Source organism: Scylla paramamosain, chromosome 40, assembly GCF_035594125.1.
Source record: "Scylla paramamosain isolate STU-SP2022 chromosome 40, ASM3559412v1, whole genome shotgun sequence".
Lineage (NCBI taxonomy): Eukaryota > Metazoa > Arthropoda > Malacostraca > Decapoda > Portunidae > Scylla > Scylla paramamosain.
Genome location: NC_087190.1, coordinates 10,199,296 through 10,225,240, shown reverse-complemented (window position 1 = coordinate 10,225,240; position 25,945 = coordinate 10,199,296). Strand labels below are relative to the sequence as shown.

The following is a 25,945-nucleotide window of genomic DNA, read 5'->3' as shown; positions in this document are numbered from 1 at the left end:
GAGAGAGAGAGATGAAAAACTGTCAGTGAAAGGAAGGGAGCTGGTGAATGTGGTGATGAAGAGTTACTGTGTGGTGCAAGGAAAGGCTGAGAGAAGCAACAGGTTCACCTCACCCATTGCCCTTTGTCTTCCTCCACCATTGTCACTCTGCTGTTCCACCCGCTGTGCCTGGAAAGGAAAGATTTGGTTTGGATATGTGGTCTCATTATGCTGTCAGTCCTTGCTGTGGAAATATGTGGCCAGCTGTGCTATGTCTATGCCCCTGGGGTGTAGTACTTAGGGTGGTCCATGAGACTACCTATCCCTTTCCACTAGGGCTGACAGGACTAAGAGTGTGAATGATGTGTGTATTAGTGTATGGTGCTTTGTGTGGGTCACTGTGTGGGGTTGCTGGCCTGGTATACAGACAGATTATTACCATCATCAAACTGATTTTTGAATGATGGGGAAAAAGTACAGCTTCATGTCATAGAAAAACATAAACTTTGAAGAGGAATTTGAAGTTAGAAGGCAGACTGCTTCAGGTATCCAGGGTTGCATCAGTAAGGGAGTAAGGAGTTAGAAGGCAGACTGCTTCAGGTATCCAGGGCTACATCAGTAAGGGAGTAAGGAGTTAGAAGGCAGACTGCTTCAGGTATCCAGGGCTACATCAGTAAGGGAGTAGGGAGTTAGAAGGCAGACTGCTTCAGGTATCCAGGGTTACATCAGTAAGGGAGTAGGGAGTTAGAAGGCAGACTGCTTCAGGTATTCAGGGTTGCTTGTTGCTGTGGATGGAGGAATGGATGTTGAGGTGGAATGTCAGATGGAAGAACATGGCCAAATAACAAAGCCTTAAGGCAGCAAACAGCTAGCTGACCTATACAACCAGCTCTGGGTACCCAAAACTTGCTATACGTATGTCACTGTCATCCATGAATTTACCCAATCTCCTGAAACTGTCTAACATTTTTTTTTTGTATGTGTGTAAGAGGGGCACTAGCCAAGAGAAAAAAACCCCATTTAAGTGCCAGTCCCAGAAGCGAAGTCAAATTATTGAATATATCACAGGATAAGTGTGGAGAGAAAAGAGTGAGAGAAAGTAGAAAGTCTTGTGTAGTGAAGCTACAGGAGGGAAGGCAAGCAGTTAGCAAAATCAGAAGAGCAGTTAGCAAGAAAATAGTGGTACAAGATAGCAAGAGATGCAACAGTGCAACAATGAGAGAGAGGGTGAAGACATTCAGTGGAGAAGAGTTGATAAGGCGAAAAAGTTGATAAGACAATATTGAGAGTCTGTTTCACTCATTAATAACCCTATTTGAAAAACATCTTTTTCCTTATGAGATGTGGGTGGAATAAATGTTGTTAAATTGTACTACATCTTGAATGAATACAAGAGGGGACTGTGAGGGTGTAGTGGGGCTGGCAACACTGCAAGGGGGCTTGAAGAATGGTGTGAGAGTGTAGTGGGGTTGGTAACATTGTATAGGGGTGGAAGAAAGGTGTGAGGTGGAAATGTAGTCATTTGTCCCCCGTATACAGCTTCATCTATATATCAATGTTTTAACTTTATCTTAGCCAAAAAAAATTTACATCAATTTGACATCAAAACATCTGACAATATAAGAATCTCCTAAGGAGGAGGCAGTAGACACCTGCCGAAACGATAATTATTCCCAGTGAGGTCTAAAGCACTGTTCAGGGGGTGTTGTGAACTTGTCATTAAACCCAGCTGTGACCTCACTGAACGTTTCCCTTTGTGTCTCACAACACAAGGGGGCAGTCACAGCCTGCCCTCTAAAGACAACTCTCTTCCTCCACACAAAACTACAAGCACCTAATAACACACACCCTTCACTCAAAAATTTTAAAATCATCATGGCGACTCCTACACCAGCCTCGGAGTCCCCATCTGGGGAGGGGGACCATAAATGTCCCCAGGTCGGATTGCCTTTCTGTCGACGACCCTAAGTGTCTTGACACCCCCCTCAACTTTTTCTTCATTAACTTCTGCAACATTCGCAGTCTAAGATCTAATTTTCAATCTGTAGAACACCACCTCTCCTCTTCTAAACCTCATCTTCTTTTCCTCACTGAAACTCAGGTGTCTGAGGCAACTGACAGTAGCCCCTTTTCTGTTCCCTCCTACTTTCTCTATCCTCATTTTCGATCCAAAGCTGGATGCTGCGTTTATGTGCGCAATGACTTAACTTGCTCTCGTGCCCACGCTCTTGAATCTTCCGAGTTTTCCACCATCTGGCTACGACTACAGAGTCACTCTCATACTAAATTTATCTGTGCTGTATACCTCTCTCCTAACTCCTCTGACTATAAGAAATTCTTTGACTACTTAACTTCCAAAGTGGAGCACATTCTGACCCTCTTCCCTTTTGCAGAGATCTCCATTCTTGGAAACTTCAATGTTCACCACCAGCTTTGGCTTTCCTCTCCCTTCACTGACCATCCTGGTGAACTAGCCTACAACTTTGCTATCCTCCATGACCTAGAGCAATTGGTGCAACACCCTAATCGTATTCCTGACCGTCTTGGAGATACGAGTACACCCAACATTCTTGACCTTTTTCTGACCTCTATTCCTTCTGCTTATGCTGTCACCCTTTCTTCTCCGTTGGGCTCCTCCGATCACAATCTCATATCTTTATTTTGTCCTATCCCTCCAATCCCTCCTCAGGATACCACTAAACGAAGGTGCCTCTGGCGTTTTGCCTCTGCTAGTTGGGGGGACCTGAGGAGGTATTTTGCTGACTTTCCTTGGAATGACTACTGCTTCCGTGTCAGAGACCCGTCTTTGTGTGCTTGTCCTAAACCTTCTAAACCTTGGTTTAACACAGCTTGTTCTTGTGCTATACATGATAGAGAGGTGGCCCACAAAAGGTACTTAAGCCTTCCATCACCAGAATCTCATGCACTTTATATTTCTGCCCGGAACCATGCCAAGTCTGTTCTCCAACTAGCCAAAAACTCCTTCATTAACAGAAAATATCAAAACCTTTCAAGATCTAACTCCCCTTGTGATTTCTGGCATCTAGCCAAAAATATCTCCAATAACTTTGCTTCTTCTTCTTTCCCTCCTCTATTTCAACCAGATGGCACCACTGCTATCACATCTATTTCTAAAGCTTAACTCTTTGCTCAAACCTTTGCTAAAATCTCTACCTTGGACGATTCTGGGCTTGTTCCTCCCTCTCCTCCACCCTCTGACTACTTCATGCCACCTATTAAAATTCTTCGCAATGATGTTTTCCATGCCCTCACTGGCCTAAACCCTCGGAAGGCTTATGGACCTGATGGGGTCCCTCCTATTGTTCTCCGAAACTGTGCCTCCGTGCTTGCACCTTGCCTAGTCAAACTCTTTCACCTCTGTCTGTCAACATCTACCTTTCCTTCTTGCTGGAAGTTTGTCTACATTCAACCTGTTCCTAAAAAGGGTGACCGTTCTAATCCCTCAAACTACCGTCCTATTGCTTTAATTTCCTGCCTATCTAAAGTTTTTGAATCTATCCTCAACAGGAAGATTCTTAAACATCTATCACTTCACAACCTTCTATCTGATCGCCAGTATGGGTTCCGTCAAGGCCGCTCTACTGGTGATCTTCTGGCTTTCCTTACTGAGTCTTGGTCATCCTCTTTTAGAAATTTTGGTGAAACTTTTGCTGTTGCCTTGGACATATCAAAAGCTTTTGATAGAGTCTGGCACAAAGCTTTGATTTCCAAACTACCCTCCTATGGTTTCTATCCTTCTTTCTGTAACTTCATCTCAAGTTTCCTTTCTGACCTTTCTATTGCTGCTGAGGTAGACGGTCACTGTTGTTCTCCTAAATCTATTAACAGTGGTGTTCCTCAGGGTTCTGTCCTGTCACCCACTCTCTTCTTATTATTCATTAATGATCTTCTAAACCAAACTTCTTGTCCTATCCACTCCTACACTGATGATACCACCCTGCACTTTTCCACATCTTTTCATAGACGTCCAACCCTTCAGGAGGTAAACATATCACGAAGTGAAGCCACAGAACGCCTGATTTCTGATCTTTCTAAAATTTCTGATTGGGGCAGAGCAAACTTTGTATTGTTCAATGCCTCAAAAACTCAATTCCTCCATCTATCAACTCAACACAACCTTCCAGACAACTATCCCCTCTTCTTCAATGACACTCAACTGTCCCCGTCTTCTACACTGAACATCCTTGGTCTGTCCTTTACTTATAATCTGAACTGGAAACTTCACATCTCATCTCTAGCTAAAACAGCTTCTATGAAGTTAGGTGTTCTGAGACATCTCCGCCAATTTTTCTCACCCCCCCCCCCGCTGCTAACTCTGTACAAGGGTCTTATCCGTCCATGTATGGAGTATGCTTCACATGTCTGGGGGGGTTCCACTCATACTGCTCTTCTAGACAGGGTGGAATCAAAAGCTTTTCATCTCGTCAACTCCTCTCCTCTAACTGACTGTCTTCAGCCTCTCTCTCACCACCGCAACGTTGCATCTCTAGATGTCTTCTACCGCTATTTTCATGCTAACTGCTCTTCTGATCTTGCTAACTGCATGCCTCCCCTCCTTCCGTGGCCTCGCTGCACAAGACTTTCTTCTTTCTCTCACCCCTATTGTGTCCACCTCTCTAACGCAAGAGTTAACCAGTATTCTCAATCATTCATCCCTTTCTCTTGTAAACTCTGGAACTCCCTGCCTGCATCTGTATTTCCACCTTCCTATGACTTGAATTCCTTCAAGAGGGAGGTTTCAAGACACTTATCCACCAATTTTTGACCACTGCTTTGACCCTTTTATGGGACTGGCATTTCAGTGGGCATTTTTTTTTATTAGATTTTTGTTGCCCTTGGCCAGTGACCTTCCTACATAAAAAAGAAAAAAAGTTAAGAGAATAAGAGAAGCTGCAAGAAGCCATCAGGCTTACACATAGCAGAACCTGTATAAAACTTACCAATCTATTTTTACCTATTATTCCCATTCATATAATGACACTGAGACCTACACTTGTATTGCTCCTCCTAGAGCAGCCACACTTCCCTGCAGCAATGTTTAAAGAAGAAGATTTCCCAAGTATACTGTCATTCACACTACAGCCACTTCCCACCACACCTATGACCATAACACCTCAACACTCACAGCTGGGGATATGTTCTCGAACTCCTCAATGGGGATGTCCTCCACCAGTCGTTTGGACCAGCATTTGGGTGCCACCATCAAGTTAGCAATTATCTCCTTCCTCACGTTTTCATTGACACTGCAAAATCTGGAAAGTAACAGATATCTGATGCTAATAATGGATAATGGTCTACATATACCAAATCTATATTGGCACAATATTTGATTTACCATACATGTTAATACTGGACTACGTGGCTCAATGTATGATGCAGATTATCTGAAAATATCTTGATATCCATCATTGGTTTTATTAAGGGAAACATTGGATATCCAACAAGTCTCAACCCCCAACAATTATTAACATTGATATTATAGATTAATGCCACAACCAACAAATTAAGATGTCATGAATTCCAGGAACAACTGAAGAGAATTAAAGTGCCCAATGAAAGTAAAAAAATAATGTTTCAGTGCATTTTGTAGGTACAGAAATGTAGGTAAGAAAATAAATGTGTAAATTCAACTGTTTACTTTTTATCCAGTATAATATGATAGTTGAAAATAGGAAATAAAGGTAATTTTTCTTATAAGCTTAATTTCTATGTAATCTCTAAGGCACTTGAGGATTAAATTTGTGTTCTTAAAAGTGAAAAAAAGAGAATCATAAAAATATAAGGTGTTTTCAGTAGTGGTTTGCCAAAGCATGCAGTATTTGAGTTTTTAATGAAAATGAATCACAGCCCTGCTGCCAGATGACAGGCACCGCCACCCTTGGGAAGAACTGTCATGTACATCACCCACTTGACTCTAGGTAGTAATTCTGTAAGATACAGGAAGAAGTATTAACCCTAGATCAGTTTTTGTATGATATCACCAGTCCAACTGGACCAGCTGAGGAAAATAATAGAAAAAAATACAAACTAATTTTAATGACCTAGACAGATACAAATATGAAAAAAATATTTCCTTTTGAATAAAATCATAACTAGTGCAACATTAGTAATAAATAAATCTAATTGTAATAAGTAAAAAAAATAATTTATTTCTGCAAGACTAGTTCCTTTTGTAAAATATTTCCTAAAAATACAATAATGAAATAAATTGAATAAAAAGTAGAAAACATGAGGTTGGAGGCTTGACCTTCAACAAACAAAACATCATAACCCTGGGCAGAACAAAAATTGAGGTGCATGGAACAAATGAAAAAAGACAATTATTCTTAGGATTTTACATACCCCCAAATCACAGCTATATTTGGAGTATGTCTATTACAATAATATTGCATATTTTTCAAAGTACATATTTATAAATATTAAAATTCATCATTCAAGCCAAAAATAATTATGTACTTACCTCATACTTTAGATTTCCCTTGTATGGAGCATTAGTGGTATGGGATCAGTGTTTGAAGCTTATTTAGCTGCCCCCAAGGCATCCCAGAAAGACTTTCATCATACACCATATCCATAAATAAGTCACCAAAGACTTCTAGTGTCTGGTTGGCAAGCATCCGCTCCAGTCTGCATTAGTCTGGCTCTCCTCTCCATGATGAAGTAAGGACAGGGAAATGTGAGGAAAAAAAAAAATATCTAATGTACTGGCACTGTTCAGTGAGTGGCTCAGAGACAAGTGGACAAGTTTTGCCTACTTATTGTCAGTAAAACACTGTATGATGCATACATAACCCTTTGTTATTATATTTTCCACTATCACAACTCAAGAGATTATATAACATAGATGGTATCACTAGGTCCAACTGGGATCATGGTACTAACCTGTAAAGCAGTGGGAGTGCAGAGTAAATAAGTGCATCCACACTTGCAACAAGAAGCAGAGGGGTGCGATGCCAGATGGACCAGCAACACTATATATGGAAGTCCGGGAAATATAAGGCGCTAAACTTAAAACTTAGGAAAATCACTGTCTACCTACAAAAACTGATCTAGCATTAATAGACTTCCATTACTTAAGGTTCTTAATCTGATTTCTTGGGAAGAGGAGCTTTTCAGGGCAGCTGCAAACAGAGCAGAGGGGAGACTTGTGAGCTGTGTGGTGGCAGCGTGTGCTCATGTTTTGAGTCTGCATGTATGAGTCCTTTACCAACTATAATTTTCTCCCTGTTTTAGCTTCATGTCAACTATGATATTACAAAAATATATATTTCCTTGCCCACACATGTTAAGAGATGATGCAAGAAACACACTAACATAGAAAAAAAAAAAGTGCTGCTCCAGGATTAAAGTCACAGTCACAAAATGGGGTCAGACAACATGCCTATTGGTCAAAAAGATGCAAAATATCATCAGAAAATGCAGCATCTTCCCTTCTTTCCTTTGCTTTATGTAGTTTTCAGTTTTTTTTTTTTAATGTGAAATGACAAGAAAAGAAATATTTCTTTATACAACATCAATTTTCTTGGTCTCAAAAAGCATTATATTCTATATTTCATTCTTCAAAATACATTCCTACAGGAACTTGAATGATGTTCTGATGTGCTTACTGCTTGCTGATTGGTTGTTTGCTTTTTGGGCTAGAAAGACAAATGCAACCCAGGCACGTATGCTTCCATATGCCTTGTGAGTGAAGCATTTGACTTGTCAGTGACACTATTGAAAACTGAAAAGTTACAGTAGAGGGTTAGAATTGGGTATCATACTATATCTAGATCATGATCTTTCCCAGTACTGATGCTCTTTTGTTTAAGTAAGGAGAATGAGAAAATGTGTCTGTTATTTATAGCACAAAGCCCACCAACCAACTAACAAGAGTTAGGTACATATGGAGATGTAGGTTGGTTATTATACTTGTTATTAACGTTCTAACACTTTTACATTTGGATTTTACTATCAACAACTCTTGTATATCAACACATATTGATGTGAGTAATGGATGTCTGCAGATGGAGGAGGCAGTAGGCACCTGCTGAAACGATTACTCCCAGTGAGGCCTAAAACACTGGATCAGGGGGTGCTGTGAACTTAATTAAATTAATTAATTAAAACCAGCTGTGACCTCACTGAACATTTCCCTTTGTCTCACAACACAAGGGGGCAGTCACAGCCTGCCCTATAAAGACAACTCTCTTCCTCCACACAAAAATACAAGCACCTAATAACACACACACACACCCTTCACTCAAAAATTCAAAATGATCATGGCAACTCCTACACCAGCCTTGGAGCCCCCATCTGGGGAAGGGACCACAAATGTCCCCAGGTTGGACTCCTTTTCTGATAATGACCCTAAGTATCTTGACACACCCCCTTAACTTTTTCTTTATTAACTTCTGCAACATTTACAGTCTAAGATCTAATTTTCAATCTGTAGAACATCACCTCTCCTCTTCTAAACCTCATCTTTTCCTTGCTGAAACTCCTTTTTCTGTTCCCTCCTACTTTCTCTACCCTCACTTTCAATCCAAAGCTGGATGTTGTGTTTATGTACACATTGACTTAACCTGCTCTCGTGCCCATGCTCTTGAATCTTCCGAGTTTTCCACCCTCTGGCTACAACTACAGAGTCACTCTCAAACTAAATTTATCTGTGCTGTTTACCTCTCACCTAACTCTTCTGACTATAAGAAATTCTTTGAATACTTAACTTCCAAAGTGGAGCACATTCTGACTTTCTTCCCTTTTCCAGAGATCTCCATTCTTGGAGACTTCAATGTTCACCACCAGCTCTGCCTTTCCTCTCCCTTCACTGACCATCCTGGTGAACTAGTCATCAACTTTGCTATCCTCCATGACCTAGAGCAATTGGTGCAACACCCTACTCATATTCCTGACCGTCTTGGAGTCACCCATTAATCTTGACCTTTTCCTGACCTCTAATCCTTCTGCTTATGCTGTCATCCTCTCTTCTCTGTTGGGCTCCTCCAATCACAATCTCATATCTGTATCTTGTCTTATTGCTCCAATCCCTCCTCAGGATCCCCCCAAGCGAAGGTGCCTCTGGCATTTTGCCTCTGCTAGTTAGGGAGACCTCCTCCGTCCTTGCACCTTGCCTAGTCAAACTCTTTCAGCTCTGTCTGTCAACATCTACATTTCCTTCTTGCTGGAAGTTTGCCTACATTCAGCCTCTTTCTAAAAAGGGTGACCATTCTAATCCCTCAAATTAACATCCTATTGCTTTAATTTCCTGCCTATCTAAAGTTTTTGAATCTATCCTCAACAGGAAGATTCTTAAACATCTATCACTTCACAATCTTCTATCTGATTGCCAGTATGGGTTCCATCAAGGCTGCTCTACTGATGATATTCTGGCTTTCCTTATTGAGTCTTGGTCATCCTCTTTTAGAGATTTTGGTGAAACTTTTGCTGTTGCCTTGGATATATCAAAAGCTTTTGGTAGAGTCTGGCACAAAGCTTTGATTTCCAAACTACCCTCCTATGGTATCTATCCTTCTCTCCGTAACTTCATCTCAAGTTTCCTTTCTGACCGCTCTATTACTGCTGTGGTAGACAGTTACTGTTCTTCTCCTAAATCTATTAACAGTGGTGTTTCTCAGGGTTCTGTTCTGTCACCCACTCTCTTCTTCTTATTCATCAATGACCTTCTAAACCAAACTTCTTGTCCTATCTATTCCTACGCTGATGATATCACTCTGCACTTTTCCACATCCAACACTTCAGGAAGTAAACATTTCATGCAGGGGAGCTATAGAATGCCTGACTTCTGATCTTTCTAAAATTTCTGATTGGGGCAGAACAAACTTGGTATTGTTCAGTGCCTCAACAACTCAATTCCTCCATCTATCAACTCAACACAACCTTCCATACAACTATCCCCTCTTCTTCAATGACACTCAACTGTCCTCTTCTATACTGAATATCCTCAGTCTGTCCTTTACTTATAATCTGAACTGGAAACTTCACATCTCATCTCTAGCTAAAACAGCTTCTATGAAGTTAGGCATTCTGAAATGTCTTCGCCAGTTTTTCTCACCCCCACAACGACTAACTCTGTACAAGGGCCTTATCCGTCCATGTATGGAGTATGCTTCACATGTCTGGGTGGTGTTCCACTCATACTGCTCTTCTAGACAGGGTGGAATAAAAAAGCTTTTCATTTCATCAACTGCTCTCCTCTAACTGACTGTCTTCAGCCTCTCTCTCATCACTGCAATGTTGCATCTCTAGATGTCTTTTACCGCTATTTTCATGCTAACTGCTCTTCTGATCTTGGTAACTGCATGCCTCTCCTTCTCCCATGACCTCACTGCACAAGACTTTCTTCTTTCTCTCATCCCTATTCTGTCCACCTTTGTAATGCAAGAGTTAACCAGTATTCTCAATCATTCATCTCTTCCTCTAGCATGAGAGGAGGAGGCAGTAGACACCTGCCAAAATGATAATTACTCCCAGTGAGGTCTAAAGCACTGTTCAGGGGGTTCTGTGAACTTATCATTAAACCCAGCTGTGACCTCACTGAACGTTTCCCTTTGTGTCTCACAACACAAGGGGTCAGTCACAGCCTGCCCTCTAAAGACAACTCTTTTCCTCAACACAAAACTACAAGCACCTAATAACACACACACACCCTTCACTCAAAAATTTTAAAATCATCATGGCGACTCCTACACCAGCCTCGGAGTCCCCATCTGGGGACGGGACCATAAATGTCCCCAGGTCGGACTGCCTTTTTGTCGACAACCCTAAGTGTCTTGACACCCCCCTCAACTTTTTCTTCATTAATTTCTGCAACATTTGTGGTCTAAGATCTAATTTTCAATCTGTAGAACACCACCTCTCCTCTTCTAAACCTCATCTTTTCCTCACTGAAACTCAGGTGTCTGAGGCAACTGACAGTAGCCTCTTTTCTGTTCCCTCCTACTTTCTCTATCCTCATTTTCAATCCAAAGCTGGATGCTGCGTTTATGTGCGCAATGACTTAACCTGCTCTCGTGCCCACGCTCTTGAATCTTCCGAGTTTTCCACCATCTGGCTACGACTACAGAGTCACTCTCATGCTAAATTTATCTGTGCTGTATACCTCTCAACTCCTCTGACTATAAGAAATTCTTTGACTACTTAACTTCCAAAGTGGAGCACATTCTGACCCTCTTCCCTTTTGCAGAGATCTCCATTCTTGGAGACTTCAATGTTCACCACCAGCTCTGGCTTTCCTCTCCCTTCACTGACCATCCTGGTGAACTAGCCTACAACTTTGCTATCCTCCATGACCTAGAGCAATTGGTGCAACACCCTACTCGTATTCCTGACTGTCTTGTAGATACGCCCAACATTCTTGACCTTTTCCTGACCTCTAATCCTTCTGCTTATGCTGTCACCCTTTCTTCTCTGTTGGGCTCCTCCGATCACAATCTCATATCTTTATTTTGTCCTATCGCTCCAATCCCTCCTCAGGATCCCCCTAAGCGAAGGTGCCTCTGGCGTTTTGCCTCTGCTAGTTGGGGGGACCTGAGGAGGTATTTTGCTGATTTTCCTTGGAATGACTACTGCTTCCGTGTCAGAGACCCGTCTTTGTGTGCTTGTCCTAAACCTTCTAAACCTTGGTTTAACACAGCTTGTTCTCATGCTATTCATGATAGAGAGGTGGCCCATAAAAGGTACTTGAGCCTTCCATCACCAGAATCTCATGCACTTTATATTTCTGCCCGGAACCATGCCAAGTCTGTTCTCCAACTAGCCAAAAACTCCTTCATTAACAGAAAATGTCAAAACCTTTCAAGATCTAACTCCCCTCATGACTTCTGGCATCTAGCCAAAAATATCTCCAATAACTTTGCTTCTTCTTCTTTCTCTCCTCTATTTCAACCAGATGGCACCACTGCTATCACATCTATTTCTAAAGCTGAACTTTTCGCTCAAACCTTTGCTAAAAACTCTACCTTGGGCGATTCTGGGCTTGTTACTCCCTCTCCTCCACCCTCTGACTACTTCATGCCACCTATTAAAATTCTTCGCAATGACGTTTTCCATGCCCTCGCTGGCCTAAACCCTCGGAAGGCTTATGGACCTGATGGGGTCCCTCCTATTGTTCTCCGAAACTGTGCCTCCGTGCTTGCACCTTGCCTAGTCAAACTCTTTCAGCTCTGTCTGTCAACATCTACTTTTCCTTCTTGCTGGAAGTTTGCCTACATTCAACCTGTTCTTAAAAAGGGTGACCGTTCTAATCCCTCAAACTACCGTCCTATTGCTTTAATTTCCTGCCTATCTAAAGTTTTTGAATCTATCCTCAACAGGAAGATTCTTAAACATCTATCACTTCACAACTTTCTATCTGATCGCCAGTATGGGTTCCATCAAGGCCGCTCTACTGGTGATCTTCTGGCTTTCCTTACTGAGTCTTGGTCATCCTCTTTTAGAGATTTTGGTGAAACTTTTGCTGTTGCCTTGGACATATCAAAAGCTTTTGATAGAGTCTGGCACAAAGCTTTGATTTCCAAACTACCCTCCTACAGTTTCTATCCTTCTCTCTGTAACTTCATCTCAAGTTTCCTTTCTGACCATTCTATTCCTGCTGTGGTAGATGGTCACTGTTCTTCTCCTAAATCTATTAACAGTGGTGCTCCTCAGGGTTCTGTCCTGTCACCCACTCTCTTCTTATTATTCATTAATGATCTTCTAAACCAAACTTCTTGTCCTACCCACTCCTACGCTGATGATACCACCCTGCACTTTTCCACGTTTTTTCATAGACGTCCAACCCTTCAGGAGGTAAACATTTCACGCAGGGAAGCCACAGAACGCTTGACTTCTGATCTTTCTAAAATTTCTGATTGGGGCAGAGCAAACTTGGTATTGTTCAATGCCTCAACAACTCAATTCCTCCATCTATCAACTCGACACAACCTTCCAGACAACTATCCCCTCTTCTTCAATGACACTCAACTGTCCCTCTCTTCTACACTGAACATCCTCGGTCTGTTCTTTACTTATAATCTGAACTGGAAACTTCACATCTTATCTCTAACTAAAACAGTTTCTATGAAGTTAGGCATTCTGAGATGTCTCCGCCAGTTTTTCTCACCCCCTCAGCTGCTAACTCTGTACAAGGGCCTTATCTGTCCATGTATGGAGTATGCTTCACATGTCTGGGGGGTTCCATTCATACTGCTTTTCTAGACAGGGTAGAATCAAAAGCTTTTCGTCTCATCAACTCCTCTCCTCTAACTGACTGTCTTCAGCTTCTTTCTCACTGCTGCAATGTTGCATATCTAGCTGTCTTCTACCACTATTTTCATGCTAACTGCTCCTCTGATCTTGCTAACTGCATGCCTCCCCTCCTCTCGTGGCCTCGATGCACAAGACTTTCTTGTTTCTCTCACCCCTATTCTGTCCACCTCTCTAACGCAAGAGTTCACCAGTATTCTCAATCATTCATCCCTTTCTCTGGTAAACTCTGGAACTCCCTGCCTGCTTCTGTATTTCCACCTTCCTATGATTTGAATTCCTTCAAGAGGGAGGTTTCAAGACACTTATTCATCAATTTTTGACCACTGCTTTGACCCTTTTATGGGACTGGCATTTCAGTGGGCATGTTTTTTTGTTGGATTTTTGTTGCCCTTGGCCAGTGTCCTTCTTACATAAAAAAAAAAAGAAAAAACTCTGGAGTTCCTGCTTCTGTATTTCCACTAACTATGACTTGAATTACTTCAAGAGGGAGGTTTCAAGACACTTATCCTTCAATTTTTGACTACTGCTTTGGACCTTTTTCTGGGACTGGCATCTCAGTGGGCTTTTTTTTTAATTGAATTTTTGTTGCCCTTGGCCAGTGTCCCTCCTTAATAAAAAAAATAAATAAAAATAAATAAATAAAAAAAATACGTACTGATAGTTAAGTAAAAACAAGATATACTTGGGGGAGGTCAAAATAGTGACTTGTTATTGTGTTGACTGTTGTGACCATTTGGTTAGTGATGTTTAGGTCATTTTGTCATGGAGGCTAGTATTGACAGTGTGCAAACTACTTTGTATATGAGCATTAACTGTGTAACAACAGCCCAAGGCTGAGTTATCAATATTATTTTACTCTTTCATCAGTCTGAACTTGTCTTTTCTTAACCTTCTCATCAGATAGACTGTGTTCTGAGTAATTTGAATCCTAAATATACACCCTAAATTATTTATAATGCTGACAACAATTTTTCAAATGATTTGTGTTTTGGGGAAGCAAGATTAGTTTGGTTAGGTCAGTAGATTAAATCAAAACAGGCCAAACACTACCAGAAAAAAAATAGTTTATTCTGGAATAGAGAGACTGATGAAAGAGTAAAAATTTATCATTTTATAATATATATATACTCGTATATATATATATATATATATATATATATATATATATATATATATATATATATATATATATATATATATATATATATATATATATATATATATATATATATATATATATATATATATATATATATATATATATATAAGTGTATGTGTGTGTGTGTGTGTGTGTGTGTGTGTATCAGGTAAACCAGCCAAGGGCAATAAAAGAAATAAAGGAAATAAAAAGAAAAGAGTGCTGGCTCCCAAAGTTAAGGAGTCAGTGTGTAACTGCTGAAATGAGGAGAGGTATTTTGATACTCTTCACTTGAAAGAGTTCAAGTCACAAGACAGAGGAAAAATGGAACTAGTAAGAGAGTTCCAGAGTTTACCAGTGAAAGGGCTGAAAGAATAAAGATACTGGCTAACTCCTTCATTAGTGAGATGAACAGCAAAGGTATGAAAAAAGATAGCAAGCCTTGTGCAGCAGGGCCAATCAAAGTAATTTTCTTGCATCAATATACATAAATCATACACATATGTAGCTGTACTTTCACAGCTAATGAGGCTTGCTTTCCATATTGTGTACAGATAACCTAGTAAAATTTTACTCTTTCACCAGCCTGTCTATTCTGGACATAATTGTTTTTTCTGGTAGCTTTTGGCCTGTTTTGAATTAATCTGCTTGTTGTTTTTCCTTCAAATCATTAGTTTTTATTTTTTACCCCACAGACCCCCTAACCATCCTCAGAAACTAATGATTTGCAGTAAAAACAAAAAGTAGACAAAACACCAAAATCTACCAGAAAAAATAGTTTGGTCCTCACAAATAAGTAACACAGCAGTAACACTCACTGGTAATGTTCCCCTGAGAGGACTAGCTGCTGCTAGTCATGGCTGCCAACCAGCACCACTACCTAATCCAATCTAACAAAACTAACTTAATCTAACCAAAATAACCTAACCTAACTGATCAAACCCAACCAAGCTAACCTAACCAAATTAATCTACAATAATATGGAGATAACATTAGTGTCTTCTCCCAAGGTTAATACATGTCAGATAGAATTATGGTTGTAGAATATCATGCAATATATATCAACTTCTGGAAACTTGTTAATGCAAAAGAAAAAACAAGGTAAAAGGTTAATGAACTGACAAATCTTCACACGGTACCCTCCCCTCACTGCCTGGCCTCACGGCTGCAGGCACTGTGCTGTCTGCTGTGGCTAGATCAGTTTACAATTCTGAGACAATGAATATTTATTTCTGGGGTTAAGTTAGGTAGGGGTTAGGTTAGGTTATGGCCAGCTAATTTCAAAATTAAAAGAAGACATTTTTTTGTGGTTTCTGACAAAAAAAAAAAAAATCTTGATTTGAAAAAGCATTATGTATTGCCCAGAAATAACAGAAATAAATAGTCATTGCCTCAAAAATAGTAGGCTAAGTTTATTTCTATATTACCCCTAATCTAACCTAACCTAACCAAACTAAGCTAACCTAACTTTGCTTTCCCCCAAAAAATACATTTTAAAAATTGCTGTCAGCATTATAAATCATTTGCAGTGGATGTACACTCAGAATGAGAAGCTCTATTTGATGAGAATGGTAAAAGCCATGTTCAGAGTGGTAAAAGAGTAAAAGAATACAAAAAAAACTCTACTTTACCCAACAAGTAGCCTAACCTAACCAAAACAACTTTAACCTTAACATAAGGTAACCATAACACAATGTAACATGGTAAGATTTAAAAATATCAATACCTCCCTTATTATTTCCAAATGATAGTATAGTATATCAATGTACTCAGGTTTGTATACCTTGAATAAGATAATTTATGAGTCTGTTCTACATTAGAGTGAAATGTATTGCATAAATGGTAAAACATGCCTGAGAGTGTGGAAGCGCAGGAACTATATCCAGGTTGAATTCCAAGTTGCTCCAGCTCTTTTGCAAGTGATCCAAGACATTAATCAGAAACTTCTTCCATGTTGTGAGTGCCAAAATTTCTCTTGTGAATGTCAGTGTAAGACATTTTGGTTTATTTATCTAGAAATTTTTGGTGAGTTTTTGTATAGCTAGTATTTGCTCCAAAATTATTTTATGAAACAGGACAATGACTAATTGATGGTCTTTGCAACATAGGTCTAAATGCAAGGTGGCTGAATATAAAAGTGTCAGCAGCGTGCATATGAATGATAAATTTTCAGACAAATGTGATGGTGATAGTACTGGCAGCACTTAACACTGCAACAAAAGCTTAAAATTGCAGCAGACTGCTGATACAATGGAAACTAATGGCAGTTCTTCAGAAAGTGATTCTCAAATAGAAAATAATGATACAGTAGATGATAGAATTTGTGAGAGAGAGAGATGATGAACTAGAGCAAGAAAATAGTACTTCTGATGTAGAGAATGATGGATTAGAGGAAAAAGTACTGATGATGAAAAAGAAAGAAGTACTCAAGACTTACTTTGTAACTGGGCTATTAATCATAATATCAGTCATGTCGCATTGAAAGATCTGTGCATCTTAAGTGAGCATTATGATTCTAAGCTGCCTACTGATCTCATACATTATGCAGAACTCCTGCAAGCATATCCCATAAGATGGATAAAGCATGCGGTGGAGAGTAATACCACTTTGGATTAAAGAATGCTCTTCAGCAGTTCCTTAACTTGGCTTCAGAAACAGTCATATCTAATCTTCTATTTACTTTGTTAATGAAAATTAATTGTGATGGAATACCTCTCCACAAAAATTCCAATAAACAATTTTGGCCACTCCTTGTTCTGTTTTGTGATGAGATAAAAGCACTATCTGATGTATATGTAGTAGGCATTTTTTCTTGAGATTAGAAACCAACAAATACTCAAGATTATCAGAAGAAATTAATTGCAGATTTACAGGAGATAAAAAAATGAATACATGTTTCTTGAGAAAACTTATTTTATTAAGGTTCATTGTTTTATATGTGGTGCTCCTGCAGGACAGTTCCTTAAGTGCATTGTTTCTCATAAGGCATACTCAGGATATGAATGCTGTACACAGCATGATGAATATCTGAAGAGCATGACATTTCCAGAAATAAATGCAACGTTGAGAGCTGATGATTTCATTGGAGAAAATTATAGTGATCATCATATATCTGCCTCTCCTTTGACATTTTGAACAATGGTATGGTAATTCAATTTGTGCTGGATCCAATGCATCTCCTGCATCTAGATGTAATGATTGGATCAAGACTTCTGAAAAGTAGTTTGTGCCATTTGAGGTGTTATTATCAATTGTTAAGGTGTTTGTTTCTCATTGAGGATAAGTCTGTACAGTCATGGTGGATATTCAGTCACCTGAATGACTGAATATCCACCATAAATAATACAAAACTATGTGAATACTATATTTTCAATTTATGGAAAAGTAATTCATTATAAGAGCTGATTAGGTATATAAGTGGGTGTTTGTGCACAAACAAATGGATGATCTAGCCATCATCTACATTTTGGTAACACTTGATACATTATACACTCTATTGAAAGGAATGTTATGTACTACAGATACTTGTTTACTGATGTAATATTATAGTCCCAGGAAACTAATTGGGTCTCAGTGTTGTACAGTCTTATTTTTGCAGTATAGTGGTGCAGCTTTTTTCATCATAGGAGGGGTCAAGGGTGCATGATTATCTATCATATCTAGATGTTTTCATATATGTATGAATAACATGAAATGTCATGATAGCCCTTGCTAAACCTTGCATCAGCTGAAAAATTAACATATATATACAACTCATATTTTTAATGTTTATACACAATCACACTATCAGAGTCATCATAATATGTGATTATATTTATTACATGTTATATAAGATTAGGTCTTATTATTACTCCTTGATTAACACTACTTGTTTTAATACAATAGTCTTCAAAAACTATTTCTTTAAATTGTTTGTTTCGGAATGGCCCTACTACTGGTCCCTGACAATGCTGTTACCTGAGTATTGGGTATTCAGGTGCTGGAGATACTAGTTTTCTGGATTTACATTCATACATTCGTTTAACAATTTGAGTAAGGACAAATTATTCAGACATATATGAAAATATTTAGATATGATAGGTAATGTAGTACTGTCATGCACCCTAGGTCAACAATGTGATGGCTTTTGAGGTCCCAGTTGCAGCATTACTTTTTTCAATGTGCCACTTTTTGTTTGCCTTGTTTATTTTTTAATGGTGATGCAAAAAGTATGTATGGGAAATTAAAATTTTCAAGGGGGTGGTACATCAGTGCCATGGATGTCAATGATGATTTGACTTTGTAACCCTCTATTTAGTATTTATCATAGTACTAGTATTTAGTTATTTGTTATTTACTTATTTATAAATTCATTTATTACAGTATTTATTAGTTAGTGTTTATTAGTATTTATCTCTGTATACCAAATGATTTTTTAGTTTAGTTTTTATTACAGTATACCAAATTATTTAAAATTTACTTTTAATTACTGTTTACCAAAGAATGTTTTCTTTAGCTCCTATTACTGTATACTAATGAATTTGTTCAATTTGGTTTATATTACACCAAAGAATATAATTAATATTGCAGTATTGATTAAATTATTATAGTGTTTATTATTTAGTGTTTATTAATATTTACCCCTTTATACCAAATGATTGTTTAATTTAGTTTCTATTACTGTATACCAAAGGACTTTGATTTACTCATAGTTCTAATTAGTTTACCAAAGAATATTTTTTGTTCCTAATGAATTTCTTTGATTTATCTTATATTACACAAAAAATGTGATTACTATTGCAGTATTAATTTCATATAGTGTGGGCCAAGTTAATTTGATCTTGTCAAATCAGTATGACATTATGGTGATATACAAGAGACCAGGTACTCATTAATATTATTGTAGATGTAATGTATTTTTTTTTTTTCCACTGGTTTGTATGGGAGTTTTGAAACATTAAGCAAATCATATTTTCAATCAAAGTTTTACTTTGATGCAATGATAACCTTATCCTGGGTAATGGAGTCATGATTCACATTGGGTGGCAGACCATGTACTACTCAATTGTGAAATATATTTTGGAAGGCATTAGTGATTTTGCAATATTAGTTTTGTTATGCAGTATTCATTTAAGACAAATCTAGTCTTTTTATAATGTCATGAATTGGTTTCATGGATTTGTTCTTTGTATCAAGTGACTGTTTCAAAGTGATAACTGAACCTATATGCTTCACTATGGAGAATAAAGCATCAGTCTTTTCTGGACCAGCACAGCCATCTAGCCTCTCTTTATCCTTGTCCTGATATTGAGCTATGGGTCCAAATCAACACCAAGTTACATAGCACAAGTAACTTGACATGGTGGCAGTGGTGTTACTGTCACCTCAGAAGAGCACCACACTGACCAGTTCCTGTCTGCTATTATTGTCTCCCGAAGCAGGCTGACTTACAATAGCTGCCCCGAAGATCACTCTCCCTCCTCCTCTCACACTTGGCTCAAACCCAGTGGCAAGCTGGAAGCTCTTCAAAAGAGGTGGCTCAACTACAGTATCCTGTCCAACCTGACACACAAGTCTCATGCCTACCAGATAGCATTGCTGGAGAATAACCTGGGCAACGACGCTATGAGGATCTATGAGGGATTTCACTTTGACACTCCCTATGAAGAAAGAACCACAGCAGAGATTTTTGCCAAACTCAAGGTTTATGCAGTTGGAGAGGAGGACAAAACCTAAGAGCAGTTCATCTTTAATTGTCACTGCCAAGAGGAAGAAGGAAGTTTAAAAAACTTTTACAGTGATCTGCATGTGCTGATAAAAACGTGCAGTTATTGTGACAAATGCCTAGACTTGGTGCTACGTGACAGAACTGTTATTGGGATTCTCGACCCTGTTGCCTGACAAGAGTTACTAAAGATTAGGAAACTGACTTGTACTCAGTGTGTTGACTTGTGCCAAGCAGCAGAAAGTGCAGATATATGTAACAGTGCTAAAGCCTGAAAAAGTTTACCAGTTGAGTATTACTGACAAGAATCATGCTGAAAAATGCAAATGCAAGGTCTGTGGATTTATGCACGTGTTACGGAAAGAACCATGCCCTGCTTAGGGACAGACGTGTAGGAAGTGTAATGGAGCCAATCACTTTTGCCTCAGAGTGTCAGAAGAAAACAGTAGGGAAGGTGAATACTAAGAAAGTTCCCAGAATACACACACACTGGACGAAGAAACTAAATCCTCCTCAGAGGAAGAGTGGAAAAGTATGGTGAAAACAGGCCTAGATTTGAAGCTGATTAAATGTTGAATGATTGTTGGTGGTAAAGATCTAGTGTTCCAAGTTGACCCCGGCACTACTGCCGACTTGTTACCACTTCAGTATGCTGATAGTATTAAAACTGATACTAGTGTGCTCAAAATGTGGAACAACTCTCAACTGAGCTCTGTGGGAACATGCAGAACTAGTGCTAGAAATCCCTGTAACAAAAAAGAAATACTTTGTTGAATTCTTAGTGTTTGAAGGTAACCAAATGCCAATGCTGAGTCTGAAATCAAGTGAAACTATAGGACTCATGAAGGTGCAAAGCAAGAATTCTGAAAAAGTCTCACAAATATCAGAGTTCAAGCAAGTTTTTTTCAGGTGAACTAGGATCCCTGCCAGGCATGCAACATCTAAACACAAACCCTAACATCAAGCCTTCCATCATGCCTAGCAGGAAGATAGCGATAGCAATCAGACCAAAGCTTCATGAGGAGTTGGCAAGGATGGAGTCACTAGGGTTAGCCAGGTAGTTGTTGCACCAAAGAAAAACAGGAAGCTCAGACTCTGCATTGATCCCTGGGAACTGAATACAGCTCTGTTACATGAACATTATGTTCTGCCAATACTTGAGGACATTTTACGTGAGCTCAAGCACTCTACCGTCTTCAGTAAGGCTGATCTTTCTTCGGCTTACTGGTATGTCAAGCTGGATGAAGAGTCGAGCAAGCTTACCACTTTCCAGATGTGCTTTGGAAGGTACAGATTCCTGCGTCTACCCTACAGCCTTTCAGTGTCTGCCGAGATTTTTGAGAAGAAAAATCTTAGAAACAGTATGTGATTTATCTGGTGTTGTGAGTATTGCTGACAATCTGATGATTCATGACCAGAACTTAAGAGGACTATTGGACAGATGTACCAAGCTGGGTATACAAATGAACAGAGACAAATTAGAACTAAGAAGGAATGGGTCACAGGATCACAGGCAAAGAATTAAAAGTGGATCCAGAAAAAGTGAGAGCAATTAATGACATGAATCCACCGTGCAAGGTACAAGAGCTGTGTCATTTCCTTCTGTTGGTCAACTATGCTGCAAAGTTTGTTCCAAGGCCATGGAAGTTATGATGCAGCCTGTGCATAATCTTTTGAAGAAAAAGATACAGTGGGTGTGGGCAACAACTCAGCAAGAATCATTCAATATGCTTAAAGACATAGTGACTAACTCTCCAGTTCTTGAATTCTATGATCCCCAGCTGGAACTGACACTCAAAGTAGATGCCTGTGAATATGGTCTGGGAGCTGCCTTGAGGCAGAAGGACAAGCCCATAGCTTATGCTAGCCATTCTCTATCTGAGACAGAGAGAAGGTATGTGCAAATAGAGAAAGAAATGCTTGTAGTCGTTTACGGACTGGGTAAATTCCACTGCTATAATTATGGCAGACAGACACTGGTGATCACAGACTACAAACCACTAGTTGCAATTAATAAAAAACCCTTATCAAGTGCCCCAAGGAGACTCCAAGAGATGATGTTGCATGCACACAATTATAACTATGTGTTATTGTACATGCCAGGGAAAGACATACCTGTAGCTGATGTTCTCTCCCGCACATCCACAGGAGAATCATCACAAGAGATGGTCAAAGTCAACAATGTGACATTTTTCCCACTGAAACATGATCGTCTGAACCATATACAATGTACAAGAAGACAGGATGAGACACTAGTAAAGTTAAGAGAGGTAATACAGAAAGGCTGGTGTGAAGAAAAGATTTCACTACTCTCGTGTGTGCTTCCTTACTTCAGTTACAAGGATGAACTGTCTATGCAGGATGGAATGATATATAGAGGGCAACGTGTGGTAATACCTTCATCTCTCAGATGGGAAATAAAGGAAAAGTGCATGCAGGACATCTAGGCATAAATGCATACCTGAGAAGAGCACGAGGCCTTGTCTACTGGCCCGGAATGTCAGCCAAGATCCTCCACTTTGTAGAGACGTGTGGTGTTTGTGCCACATATGCTGATAAGCAAGCACCAGAATCTCTTCATCTACACAATGTTCCACACCACCCTTGGAAGAAATCTGGGACTGATATATTTTCATGGGCTGGCAGGAGTTACTTGGTGACTGTAGATTTTTACAATAAATTTTTTGAGCTTGATTGTTTGCCAGATACAGCATCATCTACAGTCATCAGTGGGCTAAAACATTGTTTTGCCACACATGGAATCCCTGACATGATCATAAGTGACAATGCGACACAGTTTATATCAGCAGAATTCAATACATTCGCAAGGAAATTAAATTTTGGGCACGAGGCAATCAGTCCAGGAAATATCAAAGCAAATGGTGCAACAGAAGCATCAGTGAAGACATCAAAAAGGATCCTAAGGAAATGCAAAGCTGCAGGAGAAAATTCATACCTTGGGTTGCTGAGCTGGAGAAACATGCCTGATGAAGACATTGGTAGAAGTCCAGTGCAGATATCTGGGAGGCAGGCAAGAATATCACTGCCTACAAAGGAGGACAAACTATGACCAGCACAACCCAGGAGCAGGGAGAGGGAAGTAATGCAAGAAAAGCGAGAAAAAATCACAGAGCAGTTTCTCGACAGAAGAGAGTTGGAGCCACTAGCCATTGGTGATATGGTGGGGATGCAACCGTTGATGCCTGGAATGAAGGAGTGGTGTCAGGCACGAGTGCACCAAATGATCAACAGCAGGTAGCATGCAGTCAAAACTGAAGATGAAACTCTACACAGATGAAATCACCAACAGCTCTGCAAGCATCCTGAGTCAACACCCTCCATGCCACCTATGCCAATCACACTGAAAAGAGGCTCAACACCAATAAGCACAACAGGAAACAAAATAGGCTTACAACCAGACCACATAACTACACAACATAACACATGCATACAGGAAACTGACCTCACTACTGACAGACCTGCCCCACTCACACTGCCTCATAGTTCCCATGGACCTACACAAACCAGCCCCTACGCACACACACCCACTGAAACCACACCTGCAGCACCAGCAACTGTAACTACCAGATCAGGTAGGACTGTGAAGCCTGTAGTAAGGTTTCAACATAAATAGTTTGTCTCTGTTTTGGTAATGGGTAGCATTTTTAGTGATTCATTGTTAGTATATAATACTTCTAGTACTAATATACGTACTGTTGTATAACTGCATAATTTTTGTTTCTACATAAAGAGGAAGATATTTTGTTATATATCTTATTGTTTCATGAATCAGTTTCATAAAAAACATAAGAATATAAGAAATGAGAGAAGCTGCAAGAAGCCACCAGGCTTACACGTGGCAGTCCCTGTATGAAATATACCTACCTATTTCCACCTATCATCCCCATCCATAGAACTGTCTAATCTTCTCTTAAAGCTCCCTAATGTCTTAGCACTAACAACTTGATTGCTGAGTCCATTCCACTCATCTACCACTCTACTTAAGAACCAATTTCTTCCTATCTCCTCCTTAAACCTAAATTTTTCAAGCTTGAACCCATTATTTCTTGTTATGTCCTGGTTGCTGATCCTAAGAATTTTGCTTATAACCCTTATACCACTTAAAGACTTCTATCAGGTCCCCTCTTAACCTATGTCTCTCTAAAGAATAAATCTAACAGTTTCAATCTCACTTTGTAAGGAATACTCCTCATTCCCTGTATCCTTTTAGTCATTCTCCTTTGTACTGATTCTAATAGACCTATATCCTTCCTGTAATGTGAGGACCAGAACTGCACAGTGTGGTCTAGATGAGGTCTGACTAGCGCCAAATATAACTTTAGTATTACTTCGGGCCTTCTACTTTTAACACTCCTAAAAATAAATCCTAATAATGCTTACTTCAGCACACATACACTCAAGTCACTACCTTTTAACAAACCAAATTTCATTATCATAAAGCATCACACTGGAGGTACAATCTTCTTTTCATTACAAGGGAAAATCTTTTCACTTTTGAGAGGAACACTGATTTTCTGAATTTCCTCACCTCATTCCTAATTCTAGCTATAAAGACAACTTCTGCTCCATCAAAGCCAAATCATTATTACACATGTAACAACCTCTATTAACATATTTCAAAGATCCACTCCCAACCTGGTAGGATCTCAAATAAATAATTACAGTTTATAGCATGAGATGCCTTAGCATAGACAAACACTGAACCAAAAATTTTAAAAATCACTAAAAGAATTTAAAAGAAAGCCATTTCCATTTATTAATAAGGAATTTTATACTTTATATAAAAATTTTATACTTCCCACCCAGTCTCCTTCCCCATTTAGTTCCAGCATTTTCCCTTTGTTCCCTCATGTTGAGCTTCACATAGTTTATAGTAAAAGAGTTGCCCTTGATGCTGGCATAATCAGCATTCACCCACGCCACATAGTTTAGTCACCAGAATTTCCAAAAGAAAAGTGTTCCCCTCCTCCCCTCCCACATGAGTCATACTCTCATGACCACTGAGAGCTCAGCGTGTGATATGTCCCCACGAGCAGTCATAGTTGGTAGCTTGAGCGAGACAAACATATTGTGGTAGGCAGTGTTTTCCAAGGAGAAAACACTAGATTGCCCAGTTGCTGCAAGTGGGTATTTGATTAAGTTAATGCAGTATGTCCCTGCTTATTATATATTTAGTGTTAAGGGTCTCCATCAGCTTGCCTGTGAGTACACTCTTGTAAGACACTCTGTGTTTATTAAGATGTGACTCCTTGTCTTATTGTGAGACAAGTACTTGGCATTATTGTGAGTGGTTTGTTGTGTGGGCAGTTTGTCTGTATATTTTGCTTGTTAAATGTTACTGTGATCTGGGGCACTCTCAACACCTTTAGGTGCAGAGGATTAGTGTACGCTGCCTTGCAGTAGAATATCTTTTCTCCCTGAGCTGTGTCATTCTGGAAGGGGAACAGAGCTTGTCTTCTGGGAAATTGGATATCATATTGCACAGCAGAGGGAGATAGTGTTCTATGGAAGTGGGAGGATTTTGTCTTGTTGTTTGTGAGGGCAGTATTCCAGAGAACATTATAATCCTTACATGTGTTTGTCATTTGTTGAAACTGTCTCTCCCTAGAATGTGGCTGGCAATTCTTTCCCAGCTGCTGGAGTTAGTAGCTGTGGTAATATTTCCTTACTGTGGATGGGAGAAACAGACTGGTGACCTCATGTGTGTAACCTGCTGTTACGACCATCTGGTAAAGGATCTAAAGTCTAAAGTCTAGAGTCTAAACAAGACATTGTAACTCACCTTAAGCCGTGCACCCAGTCACATAGAGGGTGACTTGGGCAAGCTAGTCCAT

At 39.4% G+C, this 25,945-nt stretch overlaps 2 protein-coding genes across 7 annotated transcripts in view; both read right to left on the bottom strand.

Moving 5' to 3' along the window:
- Positions 1-25,945, bottom strand: part of LOC135092390 (extended synaptotagmin-1-like) — a 124,747-nt gene that overhangs the window by 19,197 nt on the left and 79,605 nt on the right. For all 5 annotated transcript variants that reach the window (XR_010262846.1, XR_010262847.1, XM_063990859.1 and 2 more), the window contains 2 exons: positions 5,126-5,252; positions 114-168 (listed from right to left, as the gene is read on the bottom strand). Coding sequence is in view for 3 of the 5 variants with exons in the window: in XM_063990859.1 (XP_063846929.1) it covers positions 114-168; positions 5,126-5,252 (182 nt within the window). In the remaining 2 variants the exon portion in view is untranslated. The remainder of the gene's footprint in view (positions 1-113; positions 169-5,125; positions 5,253-25,945) is intronic.
- LOC135092395 (uncharacterized) overlaps positions 5,462-25,945 on the bottom strand; it is a 36,709-nt gene continuing 16,225 nt past the window's right edge. The window contains exons 3-4 of one of the 2 annotated variants that reach the window (XM_063990872.1): positions 6,461-6,971; positions 5,462-5,927 (exon numbers count right to left, since the gene is read on the bottom strand). The gene's annotated coding sequence lies outside the window, so the exon portion shown is untranslated. The remainder of the gene's footprint in view (positions 5,928-6,460; positions 6,972-25,945) is intronic. The other variant, XM_063990871.1, reaches the window with a different exon arrangement.